The sequence below is a fragment of the Oncorhynchus mykiss genome, chromosome 27 (genome assembly GCF_013265735.2).
Source record: "Oncorhynchus mykiss isolate Arlee chromosome 27, USDA_OmykA_1.1, whole genome shotgun sequence".
NCBI classification, from domain to species: Eukaryota; Metazoa; Chordata; class Actinopteri; order Salmoniformes; family Salmonidae; genus Oncorhynchus; species Oncorhynchus mykiss.
Genome location: NC_048591.1, coordinates 18,385,001 through 18,411,988, shown reverse-complemented (window position 1 = coordinate 18,411,988; position 26,988 = coordinate 18,385,001). Strand labels below are relative to the sequence as shown.

General features: G+C 46.1%; 1 protein-coding gene across 5 annotated transcripts in view; it reads left to right on the top strand.

Moving 5' to 3' along the window:
* The window catches only part of LOC110507115 (breast carcinoma-amplified sequence 3), a 353,145-nt gene that overhangs the window by 319,923 nt on the left and 6,234 nt on the right, over window positions 1-26,988 (top strand). For all 5 annotated transcript variants that reach the window (XM_036965503.1, XM_036965506.1, XM_036965504.1 and 2 more), the window contains one exon: window positions 3,271-3,438. In XM_036965503.1, the coding sequence (XP_036821398.1) occupies window positions 3,271-3,438 (168 nt within the window). The remainder of the gene's footprint in view (window positions 1-3,270; window positions 3,439-26,988) is intronic.

The window sequence follows — 26,988 nt, the reverse complement described above, 5'->3', positions numbered from 1 at the left end:
CATCAAATCAACAGCTTGGTAACTATAATAACGTCATATCCCTTTCAAGAGCGCTAGTATGGCACACAGGGCTACTGTTCTCTGTCTCACCCACACACACACCAACACCCCAAACACACACACACACACACCAACACCCCACAAACAGGGCTACTGTTCTCTGTCTCACCTACACACACACCAACACCCCACACACACACCAACACCCCACACACACACCAACACACCACACAGAGCTACTGTTCTCTGTCTCACCCACACACACCAACACCCCACACACACACCAACACCCCACACACACACACACACCAACACCCCACAAACAGGGCTACTGTTCTCTGTCTCACCTACACACACACCAACACCCCACACACACACCAACACCCCACACACACACCAACACCCCACACAGGGCTACTGTTCTCTGTCTCACCCACACACACACCAACACCCCACACACACACCAACACCCCACACACAGGGCTACTGTTCTCTGTATCACCCACCCACACACACACACCAACACCCCACACACAGGGCTACTGTTCTCTGTCTCACCCACACACACACACACACACACACACACCAACACCCCACACACACACCAACACCCCACACACAGGGCTACTGTTCTCTGTCTCACCCACCCCCACACACACCAACACCCCACACACAGGGCTACTGTTCTCTGTCTCACCCACCCACCCACACACACCAACACCCCACACACAGGGCTACTGTTCTCTGTCTCACCCACCCACCCACACACACACACCAACACCCCACACACAGGGCTACTGTTCTCTGTGTCACCCACACACACACACCAACACCCCACACACAGGGCTACTGTTCTCTGTCTTACCCACACACACACACACCAACACCCCACACACAGGGCTACTGTTCTCTGTCTCACCCACCCACCCACCCACACACCCACACACACCAACACCCCACACACAGGGCTACTGTTCTCTGTCTCACCCACACACACACTCACACACACCAACACTCCACACACAGGGCTACTGTTCTCTGTCTCACCAACACCCCACACACAGGGCTACTGTTCTCTGTCTCACCCACTCACACACACACACCAACACCCCACACACAGGGCTACTGTTCTCTGTCTCACACACACACACACCAACACCCCACACACAGGGCTACTGTTCTCTGTCTCACCCACACACACACACACACCAACACCCCACACACAGGGCTACTGTTCTCTGTCTCACCCACACACACACACACACCAACACCCCACACACAGGGCTACTGTTCTCTGTCTCACCCACCCACCCACCCACACACCCACACACACCAACACCCCACACACAGGGCTACTGTTCTCTGTCTCACCCACACACACACTCACACACACCAACACTCCACACACAGGGCTACTGTTCTCTGTCTCACCAACACCCCACACACAGGGCTACTGTTCTCTGTCTCACCCACCCACCCACACACACACACCAACACCCCACACACAGGGCTACTGTTCTCTGTCTCACACACACACACACCAACACCCCACACACAGGGCTACTGTTCTCTGTCTCACCCACACACACACACACACCAACACCCCACACACAGGGCTACTGTTCTCTGTCTCACCCACACACACACACACACCAACACCCCACACACAGGGCTACTGTTCTCTGTCTCACCCACACACACACCAACACCCCACACACAGGGCTACTGTTCTCTGTCTCACCCACACACACCAACACCCCATACACAGGCTCTTGGCCATGGCTTTGATAGTGGGCCTGCTGGCAAGGAGGGGGGGGGGGGGTTCCTTTGAGGAATCACCTACACACACAGCTGTTTTATGAAGTGGTGTTAAAGTTATCAGTGTCTCCTGGCTTCCCCGGGACAGTGTGTGTCTAACAGCAGATAGCCAAGTGGAGACCTGGTTCCTCTTATCTGTGTGTAGAACCAGGCCAGGCAGGGTGGCCCGTGTGGGCTCTCGCCCCAGCATTAAAGCCTGTCAGTGGGCCGGAGTGTGGCTGAGGCTGGCCAGGTCTCCATACACCAAGGGCCTAGATAGACACTGAACTTAGCTCTGAGATCAAAGGGTCCACTGTCACTGCTCCTTCTGATAACACAGACCCAGTCTGGACCAGGGGACTGGGTGTCAGTGTAGAGAGAGACCAACCAAATAACAACCACCAAACCACAACCACCAGACAAACAAACAATAGCAGCAAGTCTAGGGAGGCTCTTTTATGATAAAGATCATTCCAGCATTTTACTGGTGTTTTCTCACTCTAGTTCCTTCTCTGTTTTGCATTTTTCTTTCCTCTGCTCTGTCATGCCTCCTTTTCTATCAGTCATTGTCTTTTTATACATCTCTCTCTCTATCTCTCCCTCTCTCTCGGTCTTTCCGCTCTGTTTATCAGTCCAGTGGCTCTTCTTAACTTTCCAGGAAAAAAGGACCTCTCCTCTTTCCTTGTTTGATCTCATCCCTCCATCCAATTCACTGCTGTGTTTTCTAATGATACAGTGAAAACCCTGTGGTATCCTAAAAAGCACTAGGCTGGCCTAAAGACATACACATCTTGTTCATGCCTGTGTGTCTGCGATCCATATTTACTCTGGGGCTGTTAATACCCCACAGAAGAGAGAGTGCCTCTTTGCACGTACACTGTGTTTTCCAACAAGACACCCACCTTGGACTAAACAAACAACAAGGCCTACTTTTCCATTTGCTGGATTTAAAGAGATACTTTGGGGTTTTGAAGCCATTTTTATGTCTCCGTGTCCAGTATGAAGGTAGTTTTACCAGATAATGTTAACTAGTGTTAACCCAATGACTGGGCCGCATTCCTAAACTCCCCAAGTATCCCTTTAACCAGGGCTGTAGTCAGTCGTGTCTGAAGCCTTCGTCCCAGCTACTAAATCTCTTGACTTAATTCAGTGTTCATCACATCCTGAAATACAGGGGGAGTGAGGGAATTGGCTAAATTGAGGGGACAGTAATTGTTTGAATCAGTTGTTTTAGTGTCTGGGACCCAGAGATAGATAGAGACAGACACGGAGGCTGGTGATAGGGCTTTCCATTTCAGGGGTAGAGATTTGAAGAAAACAGCACAGTAGGTGGTGTTTGAGGTCAGGACTCCACTTGACCATCTGTGTGGTTATACATATATACCTTAACTGACCATGTTTCGGGGTTCTACTGACTGTGTTTGTGGTTGTGTTGTGCTGATAGTCTATAAATGGTTGCGTTTGTTGTTCCAGGGACGTTTGACCGCAGTGTGACCCTGCTGGAGGTGTGTGGAAGCTGGCCAGAGAGCTTTGGCCTGCGTCACATGAGCTCTGTGGAGTCCACCGAGGAGGGGCTGAGAGAGAGGCTGGCAGACGCCATGTCAGAGTCACCATCCAGAGACATAGTGGGCTCGGCTACCGGTCAGTCACAAACACACAAACACACACTAACACAGACACGCACACACACATATACACACATGCGCATGCGTGCGCACACACAAACGCGTGCACACACACAGACTCATAAATAATTTGCATCATTAATAATGTCGTGGTTTCAATCTTTCCAATAATTTACTGACCATTCATTCTCTCAAACTGTGAAATGTGATAGTGGTCAACTTCATTTTCGTAACTTTTTGAACTTTCATTTACTATCTTTCAACCGCTACTCTTAATCATGCTTGTTTGGTTTTGCAGCAGCTAGTTTTCAAAAGTGTGCGGGTGTATATTTGTGTATGGGCCTGCGTGTGTGTGTCAGCCATTCAGACAATCCAAATGTTTAACTCATTTAGGAAGCGGCAGCGCTCTTCCTCTCCTTAAGTGAACAAGAGATCCTTTGATTTTAATGGTGGGAGAGGAGGGGTTTCTCTTAGGGAGAGGAGACTGCCACTGGGAGCTAGAGCGGCAAAGGGTCACAAGGCCCTAATGTGTTTAGCATCGACTACCCCCCCACCCCTCCTCTCATCCCCTTCTCTCTCACCCTTCTCGGTCTCGCTCTGCTCTCATCCGTCTCTCTCTCTATCATCCCTTTCTTTCTCTCGCTCTCGTTGCCCATCTTTTACGACATAATCTTGTTTGGACCTATTCATTTACAGAGGCCCCTGCAGCAGCAATGGCAGTCACATGGAATGGACACTCTTTGGGACTCCCTCGCCCCCTCCTCTCACGCCCTCTCTCTCTGTCTCTCTCTGTGTCTTTCTGTTTCTCTCTGTCCCTTTCTCTCTCTGTCTCTCTCTGTGTCTCTCTGTCTCTCTCTGTGTCTCTCTGTCTCTCTCTGTTTCTCTCTGTCCCTTTCTCTCTCTGTCCCTCTCTCTCTCTCTCTCTCTCTCTCTCTCTCTCTCTCTCTCTCTCTCTCTCTCTCTGTGTTTCTCTGTCCCTCTCTGTTTCTCTCTGTCCCTTTCTCTCTCTGTGTCTCTCTGTCTCTCTCTGTTTCTCTCTGTGTCTCTCTGTCTCTCTCTGTTTCTCTCTGTCCCTTTCTCTCTCTGTCCCTCTCTCTCTCTCTCTCTCTCTCGCTCTCTGTGTTTCTCTGTCCCTCTCTGTTTCTCTCTGTCCCTTTCTCTCTCTGTGTCTCTCTGTCTCTCTCTGTTTCTCTCTGTCCCTTTCTCTCTCTGTCCATCTCTCTGTCTCTCTCTGTCTCTCTCTGTGTCTCTCTGTCTCTCTCTGTGTCTCTCTGTCTCTCTCTGTTTCTCTCTGTCCCTTTCTCTCTCTCTCTCTCTCTCTTTCTCTCTCTCTCTCTCTCTCTCTCTCTCTCTCTCTCTGTGTTTCTCTGTCCCTCTCTGTTTCTCTCTGTCCCTTTCTCTCTCTGTGTCTCTCTGTCTCTCTCTGTTTCTCTCTGTCCCTTTCTCTCTCTGTCCATCTCTCTGTCTCTCTCTGTCTCTCTCTGTGTCTCTCTGTCTCTCTCTGTGTCTCTCTGTCTCTCTCTGTTTCTCTCTGTCCCTTTCTCTCTCTCTCTCTCTTTCTCTCTCTCTCTCTCTCTCTCTCTCTCTCTCTCTCTCTGTGTTTCTCTGTCCCTCTCTGTTTCTCTCTGTCCCTTTCTCTCTCTGTGTCTCTCTGTCTCTCTCTGTTTCTCTCTGTCCCTTTCTCTCTCTGTCTCTCTCTGTGTCTCTCTGTCTCTCTCTGTGTCTCTCTGTCTCTCTCTGTTTCTCTCTGTCCCTTTCTCTCTCTGTCCCTCTCTCTCTCTCTCTCTCTCTCTCGCTCTCTGTGTCTCTCTGTCTCTCTCGGTTTCTCTCTGTCCCTTTCTCTCTCTGTCCCTCTCTCTCTCTCTCTCTGTCCCTCTATAATTGCTCCTGTCTCTGTGACTCTGCTCGTCATTAGATTAGGGGCCAACTCCCGGACACTTGTAGTCTGCGCTTGTCCATCCATCGCTACGGCTACAGCCCCCTCTAATGCAACACAAAATTAATTTCTGATCACATTACATCCAATCTCCCCCCATTTTCCTCTGCCTTGGGCCCGCCTATAAACATGAACTTAACCCTTTCTTGAGAGAGGGAGACATAGAGGAATGGGCTAAATATTGTCTGGGGGGGGGCCAAATGGAGCGGAGTCTGAGACATGCACATCCATTCTGTCTGACTGTGAATAAGTCCCAAAAGACACCCTATTCCCTATGTAGTGCACTACTTTTGACCAGAGGCCTATGGGCCCTACTATATAGAATAGGGTGCCATTTGGGATTCAGGCTGTCTTTGTGTGACAGTGGCACCAAGCTTCAAGCAGGGAATAACTGGGACGTAATGGAGGCAAATCTAATATGGACCTCTGGTTGATGGCTGACTGTAATGTAGAGAACGTGTACATGTGTGTTCAGTTCATAGAGAGAGAGGCCTTTGATGGGCAGGGCCAGATGGTGTATAGCTTAGAGAGTGTCTCCACGTGCAGGGCCCAGTTTCCCCTATCCTTAGACATACTGTAGGCCCCATTGGCCTAGACCTGAAGGATTCACTCATACACAGATTCTCTCTCTGTCCGGCTTTCGCACACACACAGAGGGATGCGGTATTGGAATGCTGGATGATGGAACAAATCACCCTCTTTGACATTTCCCCCTCAACACACAACCCCACACACACACACTCAGGCTCACGCTCAGAACAAAGCCTGTAGTCACACAGATTTGTGTTTTCAGGCACAGCCAGAGACCTACTGACGCCACAGCCAGGGGCAGGTGACACAGATAGAGAGATGGATAGATGGAGAGAGAGAGGGATATAAGGAGGGGGTGGGACAGGAAGCCCCTGCACTGACTCCTAAACATACTCTTCCAGGAATTAGATTTGCGCTAGCAACATAATGTTGCTGATGTGGTTTTTCTTAATGGTGCAACCCCAACATGAATTCCATTGGAGCCGTGAAGAGGACCCCTGTTTTAGTCAGGTTTAGTATATTCCAGCACTAGTCTACTCTCAGCCCAACCCCAGTATAACATAACCCAGTCCAGCCTTTGTCCTCAGCCAGTGTCAGGCCAGTGTTTATGGAGGCCACGTTCAGGATCCAGCCCTGACCTATGTTAATAGAGCCATTGTAAGGGAACTGGTGTCTGCTATATATCTGACATGCAACTATCTCTGTCAACCAGTCATCACATGTTAACGCTAATATTTACAGTGTATCCTCATCAGCATCCAAAAATGATGCATACAAACTGTGGGTGTGTGAGCGCACGAGCATGTTTATGTGTACGTGCGTAAACACGGAGTGTACAAAACATTAGGATCACCTGCTCTGTCCATGAACATCATACAGCTGGCAGGTTTTACATTGTATCGGCAGGATAGAACAGCAGCCTCTCGTAAGACCAGGGGTGGCAGTTTATGTTTATTTCTAAACAACAGCTGGTGCACGATATCTAAGGAAGTCTCGAGGTTTTGCTCGCCTGAGGAAGAGTATCTCATGATAAGCTGTAGACCACACTATCTACTGTTGAAGTCGGAAGTTTACATACAGTTAGGTTGGAGTCATTAAAACTCATTTTTTAACCACTCCACAAATTTATTGTTAACAAACTATAGTTTTGGCAAGTCGATTAGGACATCTACTTTGTGCATGACACAATTATTTTTTCCAACAATTGTTTACAGACAGATTATTTCACTTACAATTCACTGTATCACAATTCCAGTGGGTCAGAAGTTTACATACACTAAGTTGACTGTGTCTTTAAACAGCTTGGAAAATTCCAGAAAATGATGTCATGGCTTTAGAAGCTTTTGATAGGCTAATTGACATCATTCGAGTCAATTGGAGGTGTACCTGTGGATGTATTTCAAGGCCTACCTTCAAACTCAGTGCCTCTTTGCTTGATATCATGGGAAAATCAAAAGAAGTCAGCCAAGACCTCAGTTAAAAAATTGTAGACCTCCACAAGTCTGGTTCATCCTTTGGAGAAATTTCCAAATGCCTGAAGGTACCACGTTCATCTGTACAAACATTAGTACACAAGTATAAACACCATGGAACCATGCAGCCGTCATACCGCTCAGGAAGGAGACGCAAAGGACCTTGTGAAGATGCTGGAGGAAACAGGTACAAAAGTATCTATATTTACAGTAAAACAAGTCCTATATCGACATAACCTAATAGGCCGATCAGCAAGGAAGAAGCCACTGCTCCAAAACCGCCATAAAAAAGCCAGACTACGGTTTGCAACTGCACATGGGGACAAAGATCATACTTTTTGGAGAAATGTCCTCTGGTCTAAAAAAAATAGAACTGTTTGGCCATTATGTTTGGAGGAAAAAGGGGGAGACTTGCAAGCCGAAGAACACCATCCCAACCGTGAAGCACAGGGGTGGCGGCATCATGTTGTGGGGGTGCTTTGGTGCAGGATGGACTGGTGCACTTCACAAAATAGATGGCATCATGAGGGAGGATATGTGGATATATTGAAGGAACATCTCAAGACATCAGTCAGGAAGTTAAAGCTTGGTCGCAAATGGCAAAAAGGAGGCCTACAAACCTGACTCAGTTACACCAGATCGGTCAGGAGGAATGGGCCAAAATTCACCCAACTTATTCCTCCTGACAGAGCTGGTGTAACTGAGTCAGGTTTGTAGGCCTCCTTGCTCGCACACACCTTTTCAGAAGCTTGTGGAAGGCTACCCGAAACGTTTGACCCAAGTTAAACAATTTAAAGGCAATGCTACCAAATACTAATTGAGTGTATGTAAACTTCTGACCCACTGGGAATGTGATGGAAGAAATTAAATCTGAAATAAATCATTCTCTCTGCTATTTATTCTGACAATTCACATTCTTAAGACAATGGTGATCCTAACATTCGTGACCTAAGACAGAGAATTTTTACGAAGATTAAATGTCAGGAATTGTGAAAAACTGAGTTCAAATGTATTTGGCTAAGGTGTATGTAAACTTCCGACTACAACTTTAACTAGAGAGTTTTCATCTGTATTTTTGTAGCTGTCTACATACCACCACAGACCGATGCTGGCACTAAGGCCGCACTCAATGAGCTGTATACCGCCATAAGCAAACAGGAAAACGCTCTTATGCTACGCTTTAATGTAGGGAAACTTAAATCCCTTTTACCAAATTTCCACCAGCATGCTATTCCTCCTTTGGCCACCTTTCCTTTCAGTTCTCTGCTGCCAATGACTGGAACGAATTGCAAAAATCGCTGAGGCTGGAGACTCATATCTCCCTCACTAACTTTAAGCATCAGCTGTCAGAGCAGCTCACAGATCACTGCACCTGTACATAGCCCATCTGTAAATAGCCCATCCAACTACCTCATCCCCATATTGTTATTTATATTATTTTTTTTTTTGCTCCTTTGCACCTCAGTATCTCTACTTGTTCTGGGATTCTTCCGATGGCATTGAGGAGTACACCACATCAGTCACTGGCTTCATCAATAAGTGCATCGATGACGTTGTCCCCACAGTGACCGTATGTACATATCCCAACCAGAAGCCATGGATTACAGGCAACATCTGCACTGAGCTAAAGAGTAGAGCTGCCGCTGTCAAGGAGCGGGACTCTAATCCGGAAGCTTACTAGAAATCCTGCTATGCCCTCCGACGAACCATCAAAAATAGGACTAAGATCGAATCGTACTACACCGTCTCCGATGCTTGTCGGATGTGGCAGGGCTTGCAAACTATTACAGACTACAAAGGGAACCACAGCCGAGAGCTGCCCAGTGACACAAGCCTACTAGATGAGCTAAATTACTTATATGCTCTCTTCGAGGCAAGTAACACTGTAACATGCATGAGAGCATCAGCTGTTCCGGACGACTGTGTGATCACGCTCTACGCAGCCGATGTGAGTAAGACCTTTAAACAGGTCAACATTCACAAGGCCGCAGGGCCAGAGTAATCCATCGATTACCAGGATGTGTACATCGAGCATGCGCTGACCAACTGACAACTGTCTTCGCTGACATTTTAAACCTCTCCCTGCCTGAGTCTGTAATACCAACATGTTTCAAGCAGACCACCATAGTCCCTGTGCCCAAGAACATTAAGGTAACCTGCCTAAATGACTACCGATCCATAGCACTCACGTCTGTAGCCATGAAGTGCTTTGAAAGGCTGGTCATGGCTCACATTAACACTATTATCCCAGAAACTCTAGACCCACTCCAATTTGCATACCTCCCTAACAGATCCACAGAAGATGTAATCTCTATTGCACTCCACACTGCCCTTTCCCAACTGGACAAAATGAACACCTATGTGAGAATACTATTCATTGAGTATAGCTCAGCGTTCAACACCATAGTGCCCTCAAAGCTCATCACTAAGCTAAGGACCCTGGGACTAAACACCTCCCTCTGAAACTGGATCCTGGACTTCCTGAATGGCCGCCCCAGGTGGTAAGGGTAGGTAACAAACACATCCACCACGCTGATCCTCAACACGGGGGCCCCTCAAGGTTGGGTGCTCAGTCCCCTCCTGTACTCCCTGTTCACTCATGACTGTACGGCCAGGCACAACTCCATCATTAAGTTTGCCGATGACACAACAGTGGTAGGCCTGATCACCAACAATGATGAGACAGCCTATAGGGAGGAGGTCAGATACCTGGCCGTGTGGTGCCAGGACACCAACTTCTCCCTCAACGTGATCAAGACAAAAGAGATGATTGTGGACTACAGAAGAAGGAGGTTCGAGCACGCCCCCATTCTCATCGACGGGGCTGCAGTGGAGCAGGTTGAGAGCTTCAAGTTCCTTGGTGTCCACATCACCAACAAATGAACATGGTCCATGGACACCAAGACAGTCGTGAAGACGGCACAACAAAACCTATTCCCCCTCAGGAGACTGAAAAGATTTGGCATTGATCCACAGATCCTCAAAAGGTTCTACAGCTGCACCATCGAGAGCATCCACATGGATCCACAGATCCTCAAAAGGTTCTACAGCTGCACCATCGAGAGCATCCTGGTTGCAACACTGCAAGGCACTACAGAGGGTAATGCGTACAGCCCAGTACATCACTGGGGCCAAGCTTCCTGCCATCCAGGACCTCTATACCAGGCGGTGTCAGAGGAAGGCCCTAAAAATAATCAAAGACTCCAGCCACCCTAGTCATAGATAGTTCTCTCTGCTACTTGAGCGCCAAGTCTAGGTCCAAGAGGCTTCTATCCCCAAGTCATAAGACTCCTGAACATCTAATCAAATGGCTACCCAGACTACCCCTTTTACACTGCTGCTACTCTCTGTTGTTATCTATGCATAGTCACTTTAATTACTTTACCAACATGTTCATATTACCTCAATTACCTTGACACCAGTGCCCCCGCACATTGACTCTGTACCGGTTCCCCATGTATATTGCCTCGCTATTGTTATTTTACTGCTACTCTTTAATTATTTGTTACTTTTCTTTCCTATTATTTTTATATTTTTTAACTGCATTGTTGGTTAGGGCTTGTAAGTTAGCATTTCACTGTAAGGTCTACTACACCTGTTGTATTTGGCGCATGTGTCAAATAAGATTTGATTTGATTTTGACTGTTTTGACTGTATTAACTGATCAGGTGAATCCAGGTGAAAGCTATGATCCCTTCATAATGACACTCTTTGCCTCCCGAGTGGCGCCGCGATCTAAGGCACTGCTAGAGGCATCACTATAGACCCGTGTTTGATCCCGGGCTGTGTCGCACCAACCACGACCGGGAGACCCATGAGGCGGCGCACAATTGGCCCAGCATTGCCCGGGGCAGGGTAGGGTTTGGCCGGCCGGGATGTCCTTTTCACATCGTGCTCTAGCGACTCCTGTGGCGTGCCGGGCACATGCACGTTGACTTCTGTCAGCAGTTTTACATTGTTTCCTCCGACACATTGGTGCGGCTGGCTTCCGGGTTAAGCGAGCAGTGTGTCAAGAAGCAGTGAGCCTTGGCAGGGCCGTGTTTTGGAGGACACATTGCTCTCAACCTTCGCCTCTCCCGAGTCCGTACGGGAGTTGCAGCGATGGGACAAGACTGTGACTACCAATTGGATATCACGAAATTGGGGAGAAAAAGGAGTAAAAATAAATAACAATAAAATAAAAATGATTAATAATGTCACTTGTTAAATCAACTTCAATCAGTGTAGATGAATGGGAGGAGACAGGTTGAAGAAGGGTTTTAAGCCTTGAGACATGGATTCAGAGGGTGAATTGGCAAGACAATAAATGTATGTGCCTTTGAACGGGGTATGGTAGTAGGTGCCAGGCGCACTGGTTTGAATGTGTCAGGAACTGCAACGCTGCTGGGTTTTTCACACTCAACAGTTTCCAATGTGTATCCAGAATGGTCCACCACCTAAAGGACATCCAGCCAACTTGACACAACTGTGGGAAGCATTGGCGTCAACATGGGCCAGCATCCCTGTGGAACGCTTTCAACACCATGTAGAGTCCATGTGCTAATGAATTGAGGCTGTTCTAAGGGCAAAAAGGGGTGCAACTCAATATTAGGACAGTGTTCCTAATGTTTTGTACACTCAGTGTGCATGTGCTTGTGCACTGTGTTCAATAAAGTGTGTGACCCTCCAAACCCAGGAAGTATGTCACTCACCACCAGGCCCTGTGTGTAGCAGGAACTTGTTATGTTCTAATTATTTATCAAATTGTCAGATGGCGGTCCACATAGGTTTAGGATTTACTTAATTAGGACTACTTCCATGTACTATTGGAGTGTGGATTTGGCTGGTTGATTCCACCGGATTGCGTGTAGGTTTTGGAGGAGCTCCATCTCTTGTCCGATGTTATCGTGGTACAGAAAACCTAGCCTCTGCCACCACATGTAGCACTGTGTTTTTGTATGTATGTACAGTACTGTGGGTGGGGGTGGTTTGGAAGAAAGCAAGCAGTTGATGTAATCTTTTGGTGTGGAGTGAGGATTTCCTCCCTGCCAAAGAGAGTGGTACGTTCCAGTGTGTTTGGGGACCTGTCAGGAGACCAATGAAAGTACAGACTATGAGAGCTAGGTCTATGGGTCCCACTTATGGAGAAACAGAGTGGTTAGAGGGGCACAGGGCCTTTCCATCTATACAGATTCTTGCCACACACATACACACACCTCTTACTTTAGTGGTCTGCTTTTCAATCTGATTTTACAGTAATACTCTTTACTGCCTGGATGTCTAGAAAGAGCACTCATTGCATGTGAACTTGAATGCACCTCTTGGGGCCAGTATATGTGAATCATTTCATGAAGTTTGTTTCATAATGTCTGATGAATTGGGCATATTAAGGCGTGTGGATGCTAGACTCTAGACTCCAACCCTCTGGTTAGCTCTGTGAAAACCTCTATTGTTCCCTACTGTAGGTTTGGTAATGATGCTCCTATCTCCTGTTTGACTTGGACAGCCTCTTGTAGCCATTCGCAGAAACTACCAGGTCAATTATGTGACTGACTGGGTTCCTTTCTACCAAGGCTTGTTTTAACACAGAGATATCCATCGCAAGACCAACAAAACACACCACAGTGGTCCACCACACACACACACACACGCACGCACACACACAGAAGACCACCGCATTATCACGGTGGGGTAGAAGGTCCCACTTTGCCAATCAATCATTACTCCCTCCTGGTTCCAGTTTACATACATACATACATACACACACTCACGCAGGATTATAAACACGTACAACACATCAACTCACTTCTCACTTCACCTCTTTTTGCACTTGGAGACGTGGCTTTAGACCATTGGGAACAGACCTGTTGGCTTAACCAGCGGCCACACCCAGTCACACACGCACACCCCTCTGTCCTTCTCACACTCCATTTGTGTACTTGACTGAAAACTATTAGTTGATCAATTTGTCACCTTCCCCCAGGGTTCTGTTCTAACCTGCTTCACTTGAGACAGAACCCTGGGGCCCTGTTCTAACCTGCTTCACTTGAGACAGAACCCCAGGGCCCTGTTCTAACCTGCTTCACTTGAGACAGAACCCCAGGGCCCTGTTCTAACCTGCTTCACTAGAGGAAAAGAGAAACCCAGGTCCCTGTTCTAACCTGCTTCAATAGAGAAAGAGAAACCCAAGGCCCTGTTCTAACCTGCTTCAATAGAGAAAGAGAAACACAGGGCCCTGTTCTAACCTGCTTCAATTGGGACAGAGAAACCCAGGGCCCTGTTCTAACCTGCTTCACTAGAGACAGAGAAACCCAGAGCCCTGTTCTAACCTGCTTCAATAGAGAAAGAGAAACCCAGGGCCCTGTTCTAACCTGCTTCAATAGAGACAGAGAAACACTGGGCCCTGTTCTAACCTGCTTCAATAGAGACAGAGAAACCCAGGGCCCTGTTCTAACCGGCTTCAATAGAGAAAGAGAAACCCGGGGCCTTGTTCTAACCTGCTTCAATTGGGACAGAGAAACCCAGGGCCCTGTTCTAACCTGCTTCACTAGAGACAGAGAAACCCAGAGCCCTGTTCTAACCTGCTTCAATAGAGAAAGAGAAACCCAGGGGCGTGTTCTAACCTGCTTCACTATAGACAGAGAAAGACACTGAGTGCACTCTGTACCACTGAAAGACATTCAGCTGAGCTGCTAAAAGAAAAGATAAAAAAAGAAGGGAACCCTGGGAAAGAAAAGTGAAAGTGACATGAGCTGAGGCTGAAGAGTATGGTGCAGAGGAAAAAGATGGGAGTGTGAAAGAAGAGCAATGTCATTATTTCTGCCCCTCAGCACTCCTCCATTCACTGGCAGGTCGCTCTCTCTTCCTCTCTTTCTCTTCATCTCTCTCTTTTTATCTCTTTCTCTTCCTCTATCTCTAACTCTCTGCAGCCAGCTGAGAGCGTGAGAGTAATCCGCGGCGACAGTGTGAGACGATGAAGAATAATTCCTGTATTCAGAGCCGCCACCGCTTATGCCCCCTCTTCCTTTTCTCTCCTCTCCTCCCTCTCTTTTGCACTCCTCCACTGATACGTTGGGCCTGGATGTCATTGTATCATTTGCCCTGGCTTCACCTCTCTCTGCCACTCTGCCCTGCTAGCCTAGGGGGGGGGGGGGGGGGGGGGGGGGGGGGGGGGGGGGTAGTTTTACTATCATGTGAGGACCAGAAATACTCACAAGGATAGTAAAACAAGGAAAATTTGCTTGTCCACACAAGGAAAAGTTAGGGTTGCAGTTAGGGTTAGGGTTGCAGTTAGGTTCATGGTTAGGGTTAGGAGTTAGGTTCATGGTTAGGGTTAGGTTTATGGAAAATAGGATTTTGAATGGGACTCTATTGTTAGGTCCCCACAAGGATAGTAAAACAAACAGTGTGCGTGTGAGAGGGCAGAGTGTCTTAGCCTTCTGCAAATGGGCTTTTTGTGGAGATTTTTTTTAGACTGCACTTAACAGCTTGCTCAGGGGAGCGACGCCGTGAGAGTTCAGGAAGAAAGAGGGCGAGAGATGAAGAGAGGGAATGAGAAATAGGGCGATGGAGAGGTAGAGAGAGTGAGATTGCGATGTGGAGAGTGGGAAGCACATCTTACAAATGTGTATGTGATGTTCCAGGTCTGTTTTGGGTTGTCTAGACAAGACAGCGGTGAAACACTTTTAAACCGGGAAGCATTTTAGAGGAGTGGAGTGAATTTAGGAAAAGGGCTCTGTATCCGAGGTGTCTCCGAGTCGTTCTCCACTTAGTCTGTTGTATGATTACTACCTATATCTTTTTACTCCCTGTTTAAACCTATGACTCTCACATCCATCTGGAACCATACAGCCTTTCTCCTAGCATGAGTAGATTAATAATAAATGCACTAATGTAGTATATACCTCCTGTATATTTACTTAAGCACTCATTTATGCTGACACTCAAACACAAGCACACCTATATGTACATATGTGTATATATACAGTGGGGCAAAATAGTATTTAGTCAGCCACCAATTGTGCAAGTTCTCCCACTTAAAAAGATGAGAGAGGCCTGTAATTTTAATTTTTTTTCATCATAGGTACACTTCAACTATGACAGACAAAATGAGAAAAAAAATTCCAGAAAACCACATTGTAGGATTTTTAATTTATTTATTTGCAAATTATGGTGGAAAATAAGTATTTGGTCACCTACAAACAAGCAAGATTTCTGGCTCTCACAGACCTATAACTTATTCTTTAAGAGGCTCCTCTGTCCTACACTCGTTACCTGTATTAATGGCACCTGTTTGAACTTGTTATCAGTATAAAAGACACCAGTCCACAACCTCAAACAGTCACACTCCAAACTCCACTATGGCCAAGACCAAAGAGCTGTCAAAGGACACCAGAAACAAAATTGTAGACCTGCACCAGACTGGGAAGACTGAATCTGCAATAGGTAAGCAGCTTGGTTTGAAGAAATCAACTGTGGGAGCAATTATTAGGAAATGGAAGACATACAAGACCACTGATAATCTCCCTCGATCTGGGGCTCCACGCAAGATCTCACCCCGTGGGGTCAAAATGATCACAAGAACAGTGAGCAAAAATCCCAGAACCACACGGGGGGACCTAGTGAATGACCTGCAGAGAGCTGGGACCAAAGTAACAAAGCCTTACCATCAGTAACACACTACGCCGCCAGGGACTCAAATCCTGCAGTGCCAGACGTGTCCCCCTGCTTAAGCCAGTACATGTACAGGCCCGTCTGAAGTTTGCTAGAGAGCATTTGGATGATCCAGAAGAAGATTGGGAGAATGTCATATGGTCAGATGAAACCAAAATATAACTTTTTGGTAAAAACTCAACTCGTCGTGTTTGGAGGACAAAGAATGCTGAGTTGCATCCAAAGAACACCAAACCTACTGTGAAGCATGGGGGTGGAAACATCATGCTTTGGGGCTGTTTTTCTGCAAAGGGACGACTGATCCATGTAAAGGAAAGAATGAATGGGGCCATTTATCGTGAGATTTTGAGTGAAAACCTCCTTCCATCAGCAAGGGCATTGAAGATGAATCGTGGCTGGGTCTTTCAGCATGACAATAATCCCAAACACACCGCCCGGGCAACGAAGGAGTGGCTTCGTAAGAAGCATTTCAAGGTCCTGGAGTGGCCTAGCCAGTCTCCAGATCTCAACTCCATAGAAAATCTTTGGAGGGAGTTGAAAGTCCGTGTTGCCCAGCAACAGCCCCAAAACATCACTGCTCTAGAGGAGATCTTTATGGAGGAATGGGCCAAAATACCAGCAACAGTGTGTGAAAACCTTGTGAAGACTTATAGAAAACGTTTGACCTCTGTCATTGCCAACAAAGGGTATAAACAAAGTATTGAGACAAACTTTTGTTATTGACCAAATACTTATTTCCCACCATAATTTGCAAATAGATTCTTTAAAAATCCTACAATGTGATTTTCTGGATTTTTTTTCTTCTCATTTTGTCTGTCATAGTTGAAGTGTACCTATGATGAAAATTACAGGCCTCTCTCATCTTTTTAAGTGGGAGAACTTGCCCAATTGTTGGCTGACTAAATCGTTTTTTGCCCCACTGTATATATGTCTGTGTGTGTGTGTGTGTGTATATTTACATACATACATACATACACACATACACACACACGCACGCACGCACGCACGCACGCACGCACGCGCGTACGTACATATGTACATACATACAGTTGTGGTCGGAAGTTTACATACACTTTAGCCAAATACATTTAAACTCAGTTTTTCACAATTCCTGACATTTAATCCTAGTAAAAATTCCCTGTCTTAGGGCAGTTAGGATCACCACTTTATTTTAAAAATGTGAAATGTCAGAATAATAGTAGAGAGAATGATTTATTTCAGATTTAATTTCTTTCATATTCCCTGTGGGTCATAAATTGACAGACACTCAATTAGTATTTGGTAGCATTGCCTTTAAATTGTTTAACTTTGTCAAACGTTTCGGATAGCCTTCCACAAGCTTCCCACGATAAGTTGGGTGAATTTTGGCCCATTCCTCCTGACAGAGCTGATGTAACTGAGTCAGGTTTGAAGGCCTCCTTGCTCGCACATGCTTTTTCAGTTCTGTCCATATCTTTTCTATGGGATTGAGGTCAAGGCTTTGTGATGGGGGCTTTGTGACTCCAATACCTTGACTTTGTTCTCCTTAATCCATTTTTTCACAACTTTGGAAGTATGCTTGGGGTCATTGTCCATTTGGAGGACCCATTTGCGACCAAGCTTTAACTTCCTGACTGATGTCTTGAGGTGTTCCTTCAATATATCCACATAATATTCCTCCCTCATGATGCCATCTATTTTGTGAAGTGCACCAGTCCATCCTGCAGCAAAGCACCCCCACAACATGATGCTGCCACCCCCGTACTTCACGGTTGGGATGGTGTTCTTTTTAGGCTTGCAAGCCTCCCCCTTTTTCCTCCAAACATAACAATGGTCATTATGGTCATTATGGCCAAACAGTTCTATTTTTGTTTCATTAGACCAGAGGACATTTCTCCAAAAAGTATGATCTTTGTCCCCATGTGTAGTTGCAAACCGTAGTCTGGCTTTTTTATGGTGGATTTGGAGCAGTGGCTTCTTCCTTACTGAGCGGCCTTTCAAGTTATGTCGATATAGGACTTGTTTTACTGTGGATATAGATACTTTTGTACCTGTTTCCTCCAGCATCTTCACAAGGTTCTTTGCTGCTGTTCTGGGATTGATTTGCAATTTTTGCACACAAGTACGTTCATCTCTAGGAGACAGAATGCGTCTCCTTCCTGAGCGGTATGACGGCTGCGTGGTCCCATGGTGTTTATACTTGTGTACTATTGTTTGTGCAGATGAAAAATTGGTTCCAAGGATGAACCAGTCTTGTGGGGGTCTACAATTGTTTTTATGAGGTCTTGGCAGATTTCTTTTGATTTTCCCGTGATATCAAGCAAAGAGGCACTGAGTTTAAAGGTAGGCCTTGAAATACATCTACAGGTACACTTGACTCCAATTGACTCAAATTATGTCAATTAGCCTATCAGAAGCTTCTAAAGCCATGACATAATTTCTGAAATGTTCCAAGCTGTTTAAAGGCACAGTCAACTTAGTGTATGTAATCTTCTGACCCACTGGAATTGTGATACAGTGAATTATAAGTGAAATAATCTGTCTGTAAACAATTGTTGGAAAAATGTATTGTATCATGCACAAAGTAGATGTCCTAACCGACTTGCCAATACTATAGTTTGTTAACAAGAAATGTGTGGAGTGGTTGAAAAATGAGATTTAATGACTACAAGCTAAGTGCATGTCAACTTCTGACTTCAACTGTATGTGCGTATAGAGGCACTCAAACATGACTCACATTCTCAGACACACACATACAGTGTCTTTGGAAAGTATTCAGACCCCTGGACTTTTTCCACATTTTGTTACATTACAGCCTTATTCTAAAATGGATTCAATAACAATATAAAACGGATACCTTTTTTACATAGATATTTAGACCCTTTGCTATGAGACTTGAAATTGAGCTCAGGTGCATCCTGTTTCAATTAATCATCGTTAAGATTTTTATACACTTGATTTTAGTCCACCTGTGGTAAATTCAATTGATTGGACATGATTTGGAAAGGCACACACCTGTCTATATAAGGTCCCACAGTTGACAGTGCATGTCAGAGCAAAAACCAAGCCACGAGGTTGAATGAGTTGTCCTTAGAGCTCTGAGACAGGATTGTGTCGAGGCATAGATCTGGGGAAGAGTACCAAAAAATGTCTGCAGCATTAAAGGTCCCCAAGAACACAGTGGCCTCCATCAGTCTTAAATGAGCAATCGAGGGAGAAGGGCTTTGGTCAGGGAGGTGACCAAGAACCCCTCCTCAGTAAAAGGCACATGACAGCCCGCTTGGAGTTTACCAAAAGGCACCTATAGACTCTGCTACTATGAGAAACAAGATTCTCTGGTCTGATGAAACCACGATTGAACTCTTTGGCCTGATTGCGAAGCGTCACGTCTGGAGGAAACCTGGCACCATCCCTACTGTGAAGCATGGTGGTGGCAGCATCATGCTGTGCGGATGTTTTTCAGCAGCAGAGACTGGGAGACTAGTCAGGATCGAGGGAAAGAGGAATGGAGCAAAGTACAGAGAGATCCTTGATGAAAACCTGCTCTAGAGCGCTCAGGAGCTCAGACTGTGGCCATTGTTTACCTTCCAACAGGACAACGGCCCTAAGCACACAGCCAAGACAACGCAGGAGTGGCTTCGGGACCAGTCTCTGAATGTCTTCGAGCGGCCCAGCCAGAGCCCGGACTTGAACCCGATCAAACATCTCTGGAGAGATCTGAAAATAGCTGTGCAGCAACGCTCACCATCCAACCTGACAGAGCTTGAGAGGATCTGCAGAGAAGAATGGAATAAACTACCCAATACAGGTGTATTAAGCTTGTAGCGTCATACCCAAGAAGACCCGATGCTGTAATCTCTGCCGAAGGTGCCTCAACAAAGTACTGAGTAAAGGGTCTGAATACTTATTTAAATATGATATTTCAGTTCTTTATTTTTTTATGAATTAGCAATCATTTCTAAAAACCTTTTTGCTTTGTCATGGGCCAGCTCTTACACCCCTGAAACACTGTTTCAGCAGCTCCACTACTTAACGCTACCTGTCCATTATGCTTTGTCATTATTGTTTGTAGATTGATAAGGAAACAAAACAACTTAATACATTTTAGTGTAAAGCTGTAACGTAACAATGTGGAGAAAGTCAAGACACTGTATATGCGTGTAATGGTGTGTCTGTCTATCAATTAAAGATGTGGTATGAATTAGTGATAGGGTACATAATGGACAGGTTGCGTTAAGGAGTGGAGCTGCTGAAACAGTGTTTCAGGGGTGTAAGAGCTGGCCCAGTCAGGGCTGTCTTCCCATATCAGATCTGTACCCAGAAAGCACACAGGCTTTCTAGGAAAGAACGAGGCGACGAGCGAGAATAGGGGATAGAGTGAGGAAGAAGTAAGGAGTGGTGAGAAGAGATAGAGCAATAATAATTCTAAATGCCATTTAGCGGACGCCATCATCCAAAGCAACTTAGTTATGTGTATATACATTTTACAGTGCCTTCAGAAAGTATTCATACCCCTTAACTTTTTCCACATTTTGTTGTGTTGCAGCCAAAATGGATTAAATAGTTATTTGTTCCCACCCATCTACACATAATACCCTATATTGACAAAGTGAAAACATGTTTTTAGACATTTTTGCAAATTAAGTCATATCTCACACCCCTGAGTCAATACTTTGTAGATGTACCGTTGGTAGCGATTACAGCTGTGAGTCTTTCTGGGTAAATCTCTAAGAGCTTTGCACACCTGGATTATGCAAGCTCTGTCAAATTGGTTGATCATTGCTAGACAACAATTTTCAGGCCTTGCAATAGATTTCCAAGTATATTAAGTCAAAACTGTAACTGGGCCACTCAGGAACATTCAGTCTTCTTGGTAAGCAACTCCAGTGTAGATTTGGCCTTGTGTTTTAGTCCTGCTGAAAAGTCAAATCATCTCTGTGTCTGATGGAAGGCAGACTGAACCAGGTTTTCCTCTGGGATTTTGCCTCTACTTAGCTCCATTCTGTTTATTTTTCATCCTGAAAAACTCCCATCCTTAATGATTATGAGCATACCCATAACATGATGTAGCCACCACTATGCTTGAAAATATGTAGACTGGTACTCAGTAATGTGTTGTATTGGATTTGCCCCAAATATAACATGTTGTATTCAGGACAAAAAGGGAATTGCTTTGCCACATTTTTTGCAGTATTACTTTAGTGCCTGGTTACTAAAGTAATTAGTGCCTGGTTGCAAACAGGATGCATGTTTTGGAATATTTATATCCTGTACAGCCTTCCTTCTTTTCACTCTGTCAATTAGGTTAGTATTGTGGAGTAGCTACCATGTTGTTGATCCATCCTCAGCTTGCTCTTATCACAGCCATTAAACTCTGTAACTGTTTTAAATTCACCATTAGCCTCATGGTGAAATCCCTGAGCAGTTTCCTTCCTCTCCGGCAACTGAGTTAGGAAGCACCCCTGTATCTTTGTTGTGACTGGGTCTACTGATACACCATCCCAAGTGTAATTAATAATGTCACCATGCTCAAATGGATATTCAATGTCTGCTTAATTTTTTTTAACCCATCTGCCAATAGGTGCCCTTCTTTACGAGGCATTGGAAAACGTCCCTGATCTTTGTTTGAAATTCACTGCTCAACTGAGGGACATTACACATAATTGAATGTGTGGGGTAAAGAGATCAGGTAGTCATTCAAAAATCATGTTAAACACTATTATTTAAACTTATTATGTGACTTGTTATGCACATTTTTACTCCTGAACTTATTTAAGTTTGCCATAACAAAGGGGTTGAATATTTATTGACTCAAGACATTTCAGCTTTTCATTTTTAATTAACATGCAAACATTTCAAAAAACACATTTCCACTTTGACATTATGGGGGATTGTGTGTAGGCCCGTAACAAAAATATCTTAATTTAATCCCTTTTAAATTCAGTCTGTAACAACAAAATGTGGATAAAGTCAAGGAGTGTGAATACTTTCTGAAGGAGCCCTGTATTTATGGACTATTTTTTGAAATATAACCAATTTTCAGGGTGGCCCTCCAGAGCTCGTTGGAGACCAAATGCGGCCCCCCGGGAAAAATGAGTTTGACACCACCGAATTAGACCAACATAGCACTGTTCTTAAACATGTCCTATGGATACAGCCTCCCACTAATAACATGTCATCATATCAAATTTCATGGCCCTGCTTGACTGTCTAAAATCAAAACCAAACCATCACTCTAAATGGCTACATTCAGACAACCAGCTATGATGGAGCCCCCTTCGCTTCAGTGTCATTTTCATACAACGGCTCTAATGTTGTTGTTTTTTTCCCTCTTCTCTAAATGGACTCATTCAGGGTATAGCTAGTGATATTAGGATGAACCTTTCATATAGCGTGTTCCACTTCTGTTTAAATCACTGCCGTATTATTACCTATAAGCTGATTCGGAATCAATGGTACAAGATGCTGTTTCTCCCTCCTCCCGGCCATTTAGACCCAGTTTGCATCCCAAATGGCACCCTATTCCCTATATAGTGCCCTACTTTTGACCAGGGCCCATGGTGCTCTAGTCAAACATAGTGCACTATATAGGGAATAGGGTACCATTTGAGACGCGGACCCTGTCAGTCAAGACTAAATAATGGAATGAGTCGGTCAGCTAATTCAATAATGAGTTGATTAGTAGAAATGGACTGTAATGTTAAGTGATATGATCCATTGAACCCTAGTAAATAGTTAGAGAGGTAGTGCCCTTAGGTTTAAGCAGCTTGTTTCATAAATTATACCTGCTACGGTAAGAGCCTGCTTAACCATTTGGAGATAGGCCCATCTCCAGCTTCTGACTGCTTCCCAAATGGAACCCTATGCCCTACATAGTGCACTACTTTTGACCAGTGTCCTATGGGAATAGGGTGCCATTTGGGGAGCAGGCTCTGAATGGTTGTAGCGACTTTACAGGCTCTATATATAATAGTTGATATGGCCAGCAGACAGCCTTGTTGTGTCCTCCTAGTCTTTAGCCTGCTGTTGTTTGCACACTCTGGGAGGAGAGGAAATGGAAAGAAGAGGTGAGGGGTGGCAGTGTGTCCCAGACCAGAGAGCATGTGTGGCTGTGGCCTGTAGTTGTGTCCCCTGAAGTGAAGGGACAGCAGGGGACTATGAGGGGGGGTACAGACCTGTGGTGTTAGGTATCAGACGTGCTGTGGAATGTTCCATAGGAGTATGTTGGATGGATCACGTTCGTGTCTTTGTCTTCTATCAAGTCAGACGTGTGTATGTCAACTAGGGTTGCAAAACTTTCGGAAATTCTGGTAGGAGGTTTCCCGGAAACAGGAGGGAATAAGCAGGAATCTGGAATCCTCCAAACAGGATTTATGGAAAACCAGGGAATTTATTGAAAGTTCCCGGAATTTTGCAACCCTAATGTCAACACATGCTGGCACTCACACACTCCAAGCAGGCTAATGTCAACACATGCTGGCACTCACACACTCCAAGCAGGCTAATGTCAACACATGTTGGCACTCACACACTCCAAGCAGGCTAATGTCAACACATGCTGCACCTCCGCTCCAGTAGAAAGGTAGTGGTCCTATGAGTGAGTGGAGTGACCTGATGTGATGTGGCCTGACTGTAGTGAAAGTCCCCTTCACAGCCAAATAGCACCATGCATACATACACACACTCCCACCAGTCTGTTAAGCTGAGCCGAGCCCTCTGTCTCAACACATGCAGCATATACAGCTCTCTCTCCCTCTTTCTCTCACTGTTGCCCTATATATAGTCCTGATCACCGACAACGATGAGACGGCATATAGGGAGGAGGTCAGAGAACTGGCAGTGTTGTGCCAGGACAACAACCTCTCCCTCAATGTGAACAAGACTAAGGAGCTGATCGTGGACTACCGGAAAAGGCGGGCCGAACAGGCCCCTATTAACATCGACGGGGCTGTAGTGGAGCAGGTCAAGAGTTTCAAGTTTCTTGGTGTCCACATCACCAACAAACTATCATGGTCAAAACATGCCAAGGCAGTCGTGAAGAGTGCACGACAAAACCTTTCCCCCTCAGGAGACTGAAATTAGATCCTCAAAAGGTTCTACAGCTGCACCATCGAGAGCATCCTGACCGGTTGCATCACCACCTAGTATGGCAACTGCTCGGCATCTGAACGTAAGGCGCTACAGAGGGTAGTGCGAACGGCCCAGTACATCACTGGGGTCAAGCTTCCTGCCATCCAGGATCTATATACTAGGCGGTGTCAGAGGAAAGCCCATAAAATTGTCAGAGACTCCAGTTACCCAAGTTATAGACTGTTTTCTCTGGTACCGGAGCGCCAAGTCTAGGACCAAAAGGCTCCTCAACAGCTTATATCCCCAAGCCATAAGATTGCTAAACAATTCATAAAATCGCCACTGGACAATTTACATTGACAACCCCCCCCCCCACCCCCCTTTGTACACTATTGCTACTCGCTGTTTGTTTGTTACCTATGCATAGTCACTTCGCCCCCACCTACATGTACAGATTACCTCAACTAGCCTGTACCCCCACACACTGACTCGGTACCGGTGCCCCTTGTATATAGCATCGCTATTGTTATTCTTATTGTGTTACTTTTTATTATTACTTTTTATATTAGGCTACATGGTAAATATTTTCTTCTTCTTGAACTGCACTGTTGGTTAAGGGTTTGTAAGTAAGCATTTCACGGTAAAGTCTACACTTGTTGTATTCAGCGCATGTGACAAATACAGTTTGATTTGATATGCAGTTTTCTTAGTGAAGTGTTTTCTGGCGTATGACTGTCCCTTTCCCTTTGGTGGATAACTTACGTTACAAAGGGGCACTTAGCTTGTTTTGGGGTTAAGTTGTGGTAATAAAATCCTGTTTTGGGATTTAGTTCAGAGATCAAGGTCCAGAGGTATGTTTATGTGTTTGGTTCTGTCCCAAATGGCACCCCTTCCCAATATAGTGCACTCATTTTGACCAGATGAGCCCTATGGGTAGATAGGGTGCAATTTGGGAGGTAGTCTATGTTTGTGAGTGTTAGTGTACTAGAGAGGATGGTGTGGTGGATTTTCAACAGCTAGCCGGATCATCTGTGTGAGCAACTAATGACGATGTCTCCTCTAAATCCAATGTGGCTTAACTATAAGCATAGACTGACAACAGCTGCGCACTTGGCACCACACTCTCTCTCTCAGGCCAACCCAGCGAGGGGGTAATGAGAGGGACACTCAGTGTGTAGTGTATAGGGTTTCACAGCACCTTGATCTATAGCAGGGCCATACAACCAGTACAAGCTCTTTACCAGGGTGAGAGAGATGAGTGGAAGGAATGAGGAAAAGAGAGGGAGAGAGATGGAGAGGAGTTATTGTATTTCCATGCAGCAGTCCTGGTGTAATGAGGTCTGATTGGAGATGAAGCAGTCCACCGTTTATCTGCCGACCCGTGTGTGTGTCTGGGGGGAAATCTGACTTGATGGAGCTAACCAGAGCCAGCTGGGGCCAACGATGAGATTAAAGTTAAAACACAAAAACAATCAGTGGGGATAAGTATAGTATCGGTGTGTGTTACTGCCTCACTCCCAGACTCTGAGAGATAGAGGAAGAAAAGCGAGAGATTAAAAAGTGGCATCTCCTCTCCGGTCATCTCCTCTTCTCCGGTCCTCTCCTGTCATCTCCTCCACTCTCCTCTCCGATCATCTCCTCTCCGGTCATCTCCTCTCCGGTCATCTCCTCCGGTCATCTCTTCCACTCTCCTCTCCGGTCATCTCCTCCACTCTCCTCTCCGGTCATCTCCTCACCCCTCCTCTTCGGTCATCTCCTCCTCTTCAGTCATCTCCTCCATTCCGGTCATCTCCTCTCCGGTCATCTCCTCTTCTCCGGTCATCTCCTCCACTCTCCTTTCCAGTCATCTCCTCTCCGGTCATCTCCTCCACTCCTCCTCTTCGGTCATCTCCTCCATTCCCGTCATCTCCTCCTGTCTGATCGTCTCCTCCACTCTCATCTCCGGGTCATCTCCTCCACTCTCCTCTCTGGTCATCTCCTCCATTCTGGTCATCTCCTCCACTTTCATCTCTGGTCATCTCTTCCTCTCTCCTCTCCGGTCATTTCCTTCTCTCTCCTCTGCGGTCATTTCCTTCTCTCTCCTCAGCGGTCATCACCTCCACTCTCCACTCCGGTCCTCTCCTCCACTCTCCATGCCGGTCCTCTCCTCTACTCTCCACTCTGGTCATCTCCTCCACTCCGGTCATCCCCCCCCTCGACTCCAGTCATCTCCACCTCTCTGGTCATCTCCTCCTCTCTGGTCATCTCCTCCTCTCTGGTCATCTCCTCCTCTCTGGTCATCTCCTCCTCTCTGGTCATCTCCTCCTCTCTGGTCATCTCCTCCTCTTTGATCATCTCCTCCACTCCTCCTCTTCGATCATCTCCACCACTCTGGTCATCTCCTCCACTCCGGTCATCTCCTCCACCCTAGTCATCTCCTCCTCTCTCCTCTCCGGTCATCTCCTCCTCTCTCCGCTCCTCCGGTCATCTCCTCCTCTCCGGTCATCTTCTCTCCTCTATTCTCCTCGCTCCTCTCTTCTCCTCGCTCCTCTCTTCGCCTCGCCCCTTTCCTGTTCTCTCCTCTCCTGTTCTGTCCTCTCCTGTTCTCTCCTCGCTCCTCTCTTCGCCACGCACCTTTCCTGTTCTCTTCTTTCCTGTTCTCTCCTGTCCTGTTCTCTCCTCTCCTCGCTCTCCTTTCCTCTCCTCGCTCTCCTTTCCTCTCCTTTCCTCTCCTCACTCTCCTTTCCTCTCCTCGCTCTCCTTTCCTCTCCTCGCTCTCCTTTTCTCTCCTCGCTCTCCTTTTCTCTACTTTCCTCTCCTCGCTCTCCTTTCCTCTCCTCGCTCTCCTTTTCTCTCCTTTCCTCTCCTCACTCTCCTTTCCTCTCCTCGCTCCCCTTTCCTCTCCTTTCCTCTCCTCGCTCTCCTGTCCTCTCCTTTCCTCTCCTTG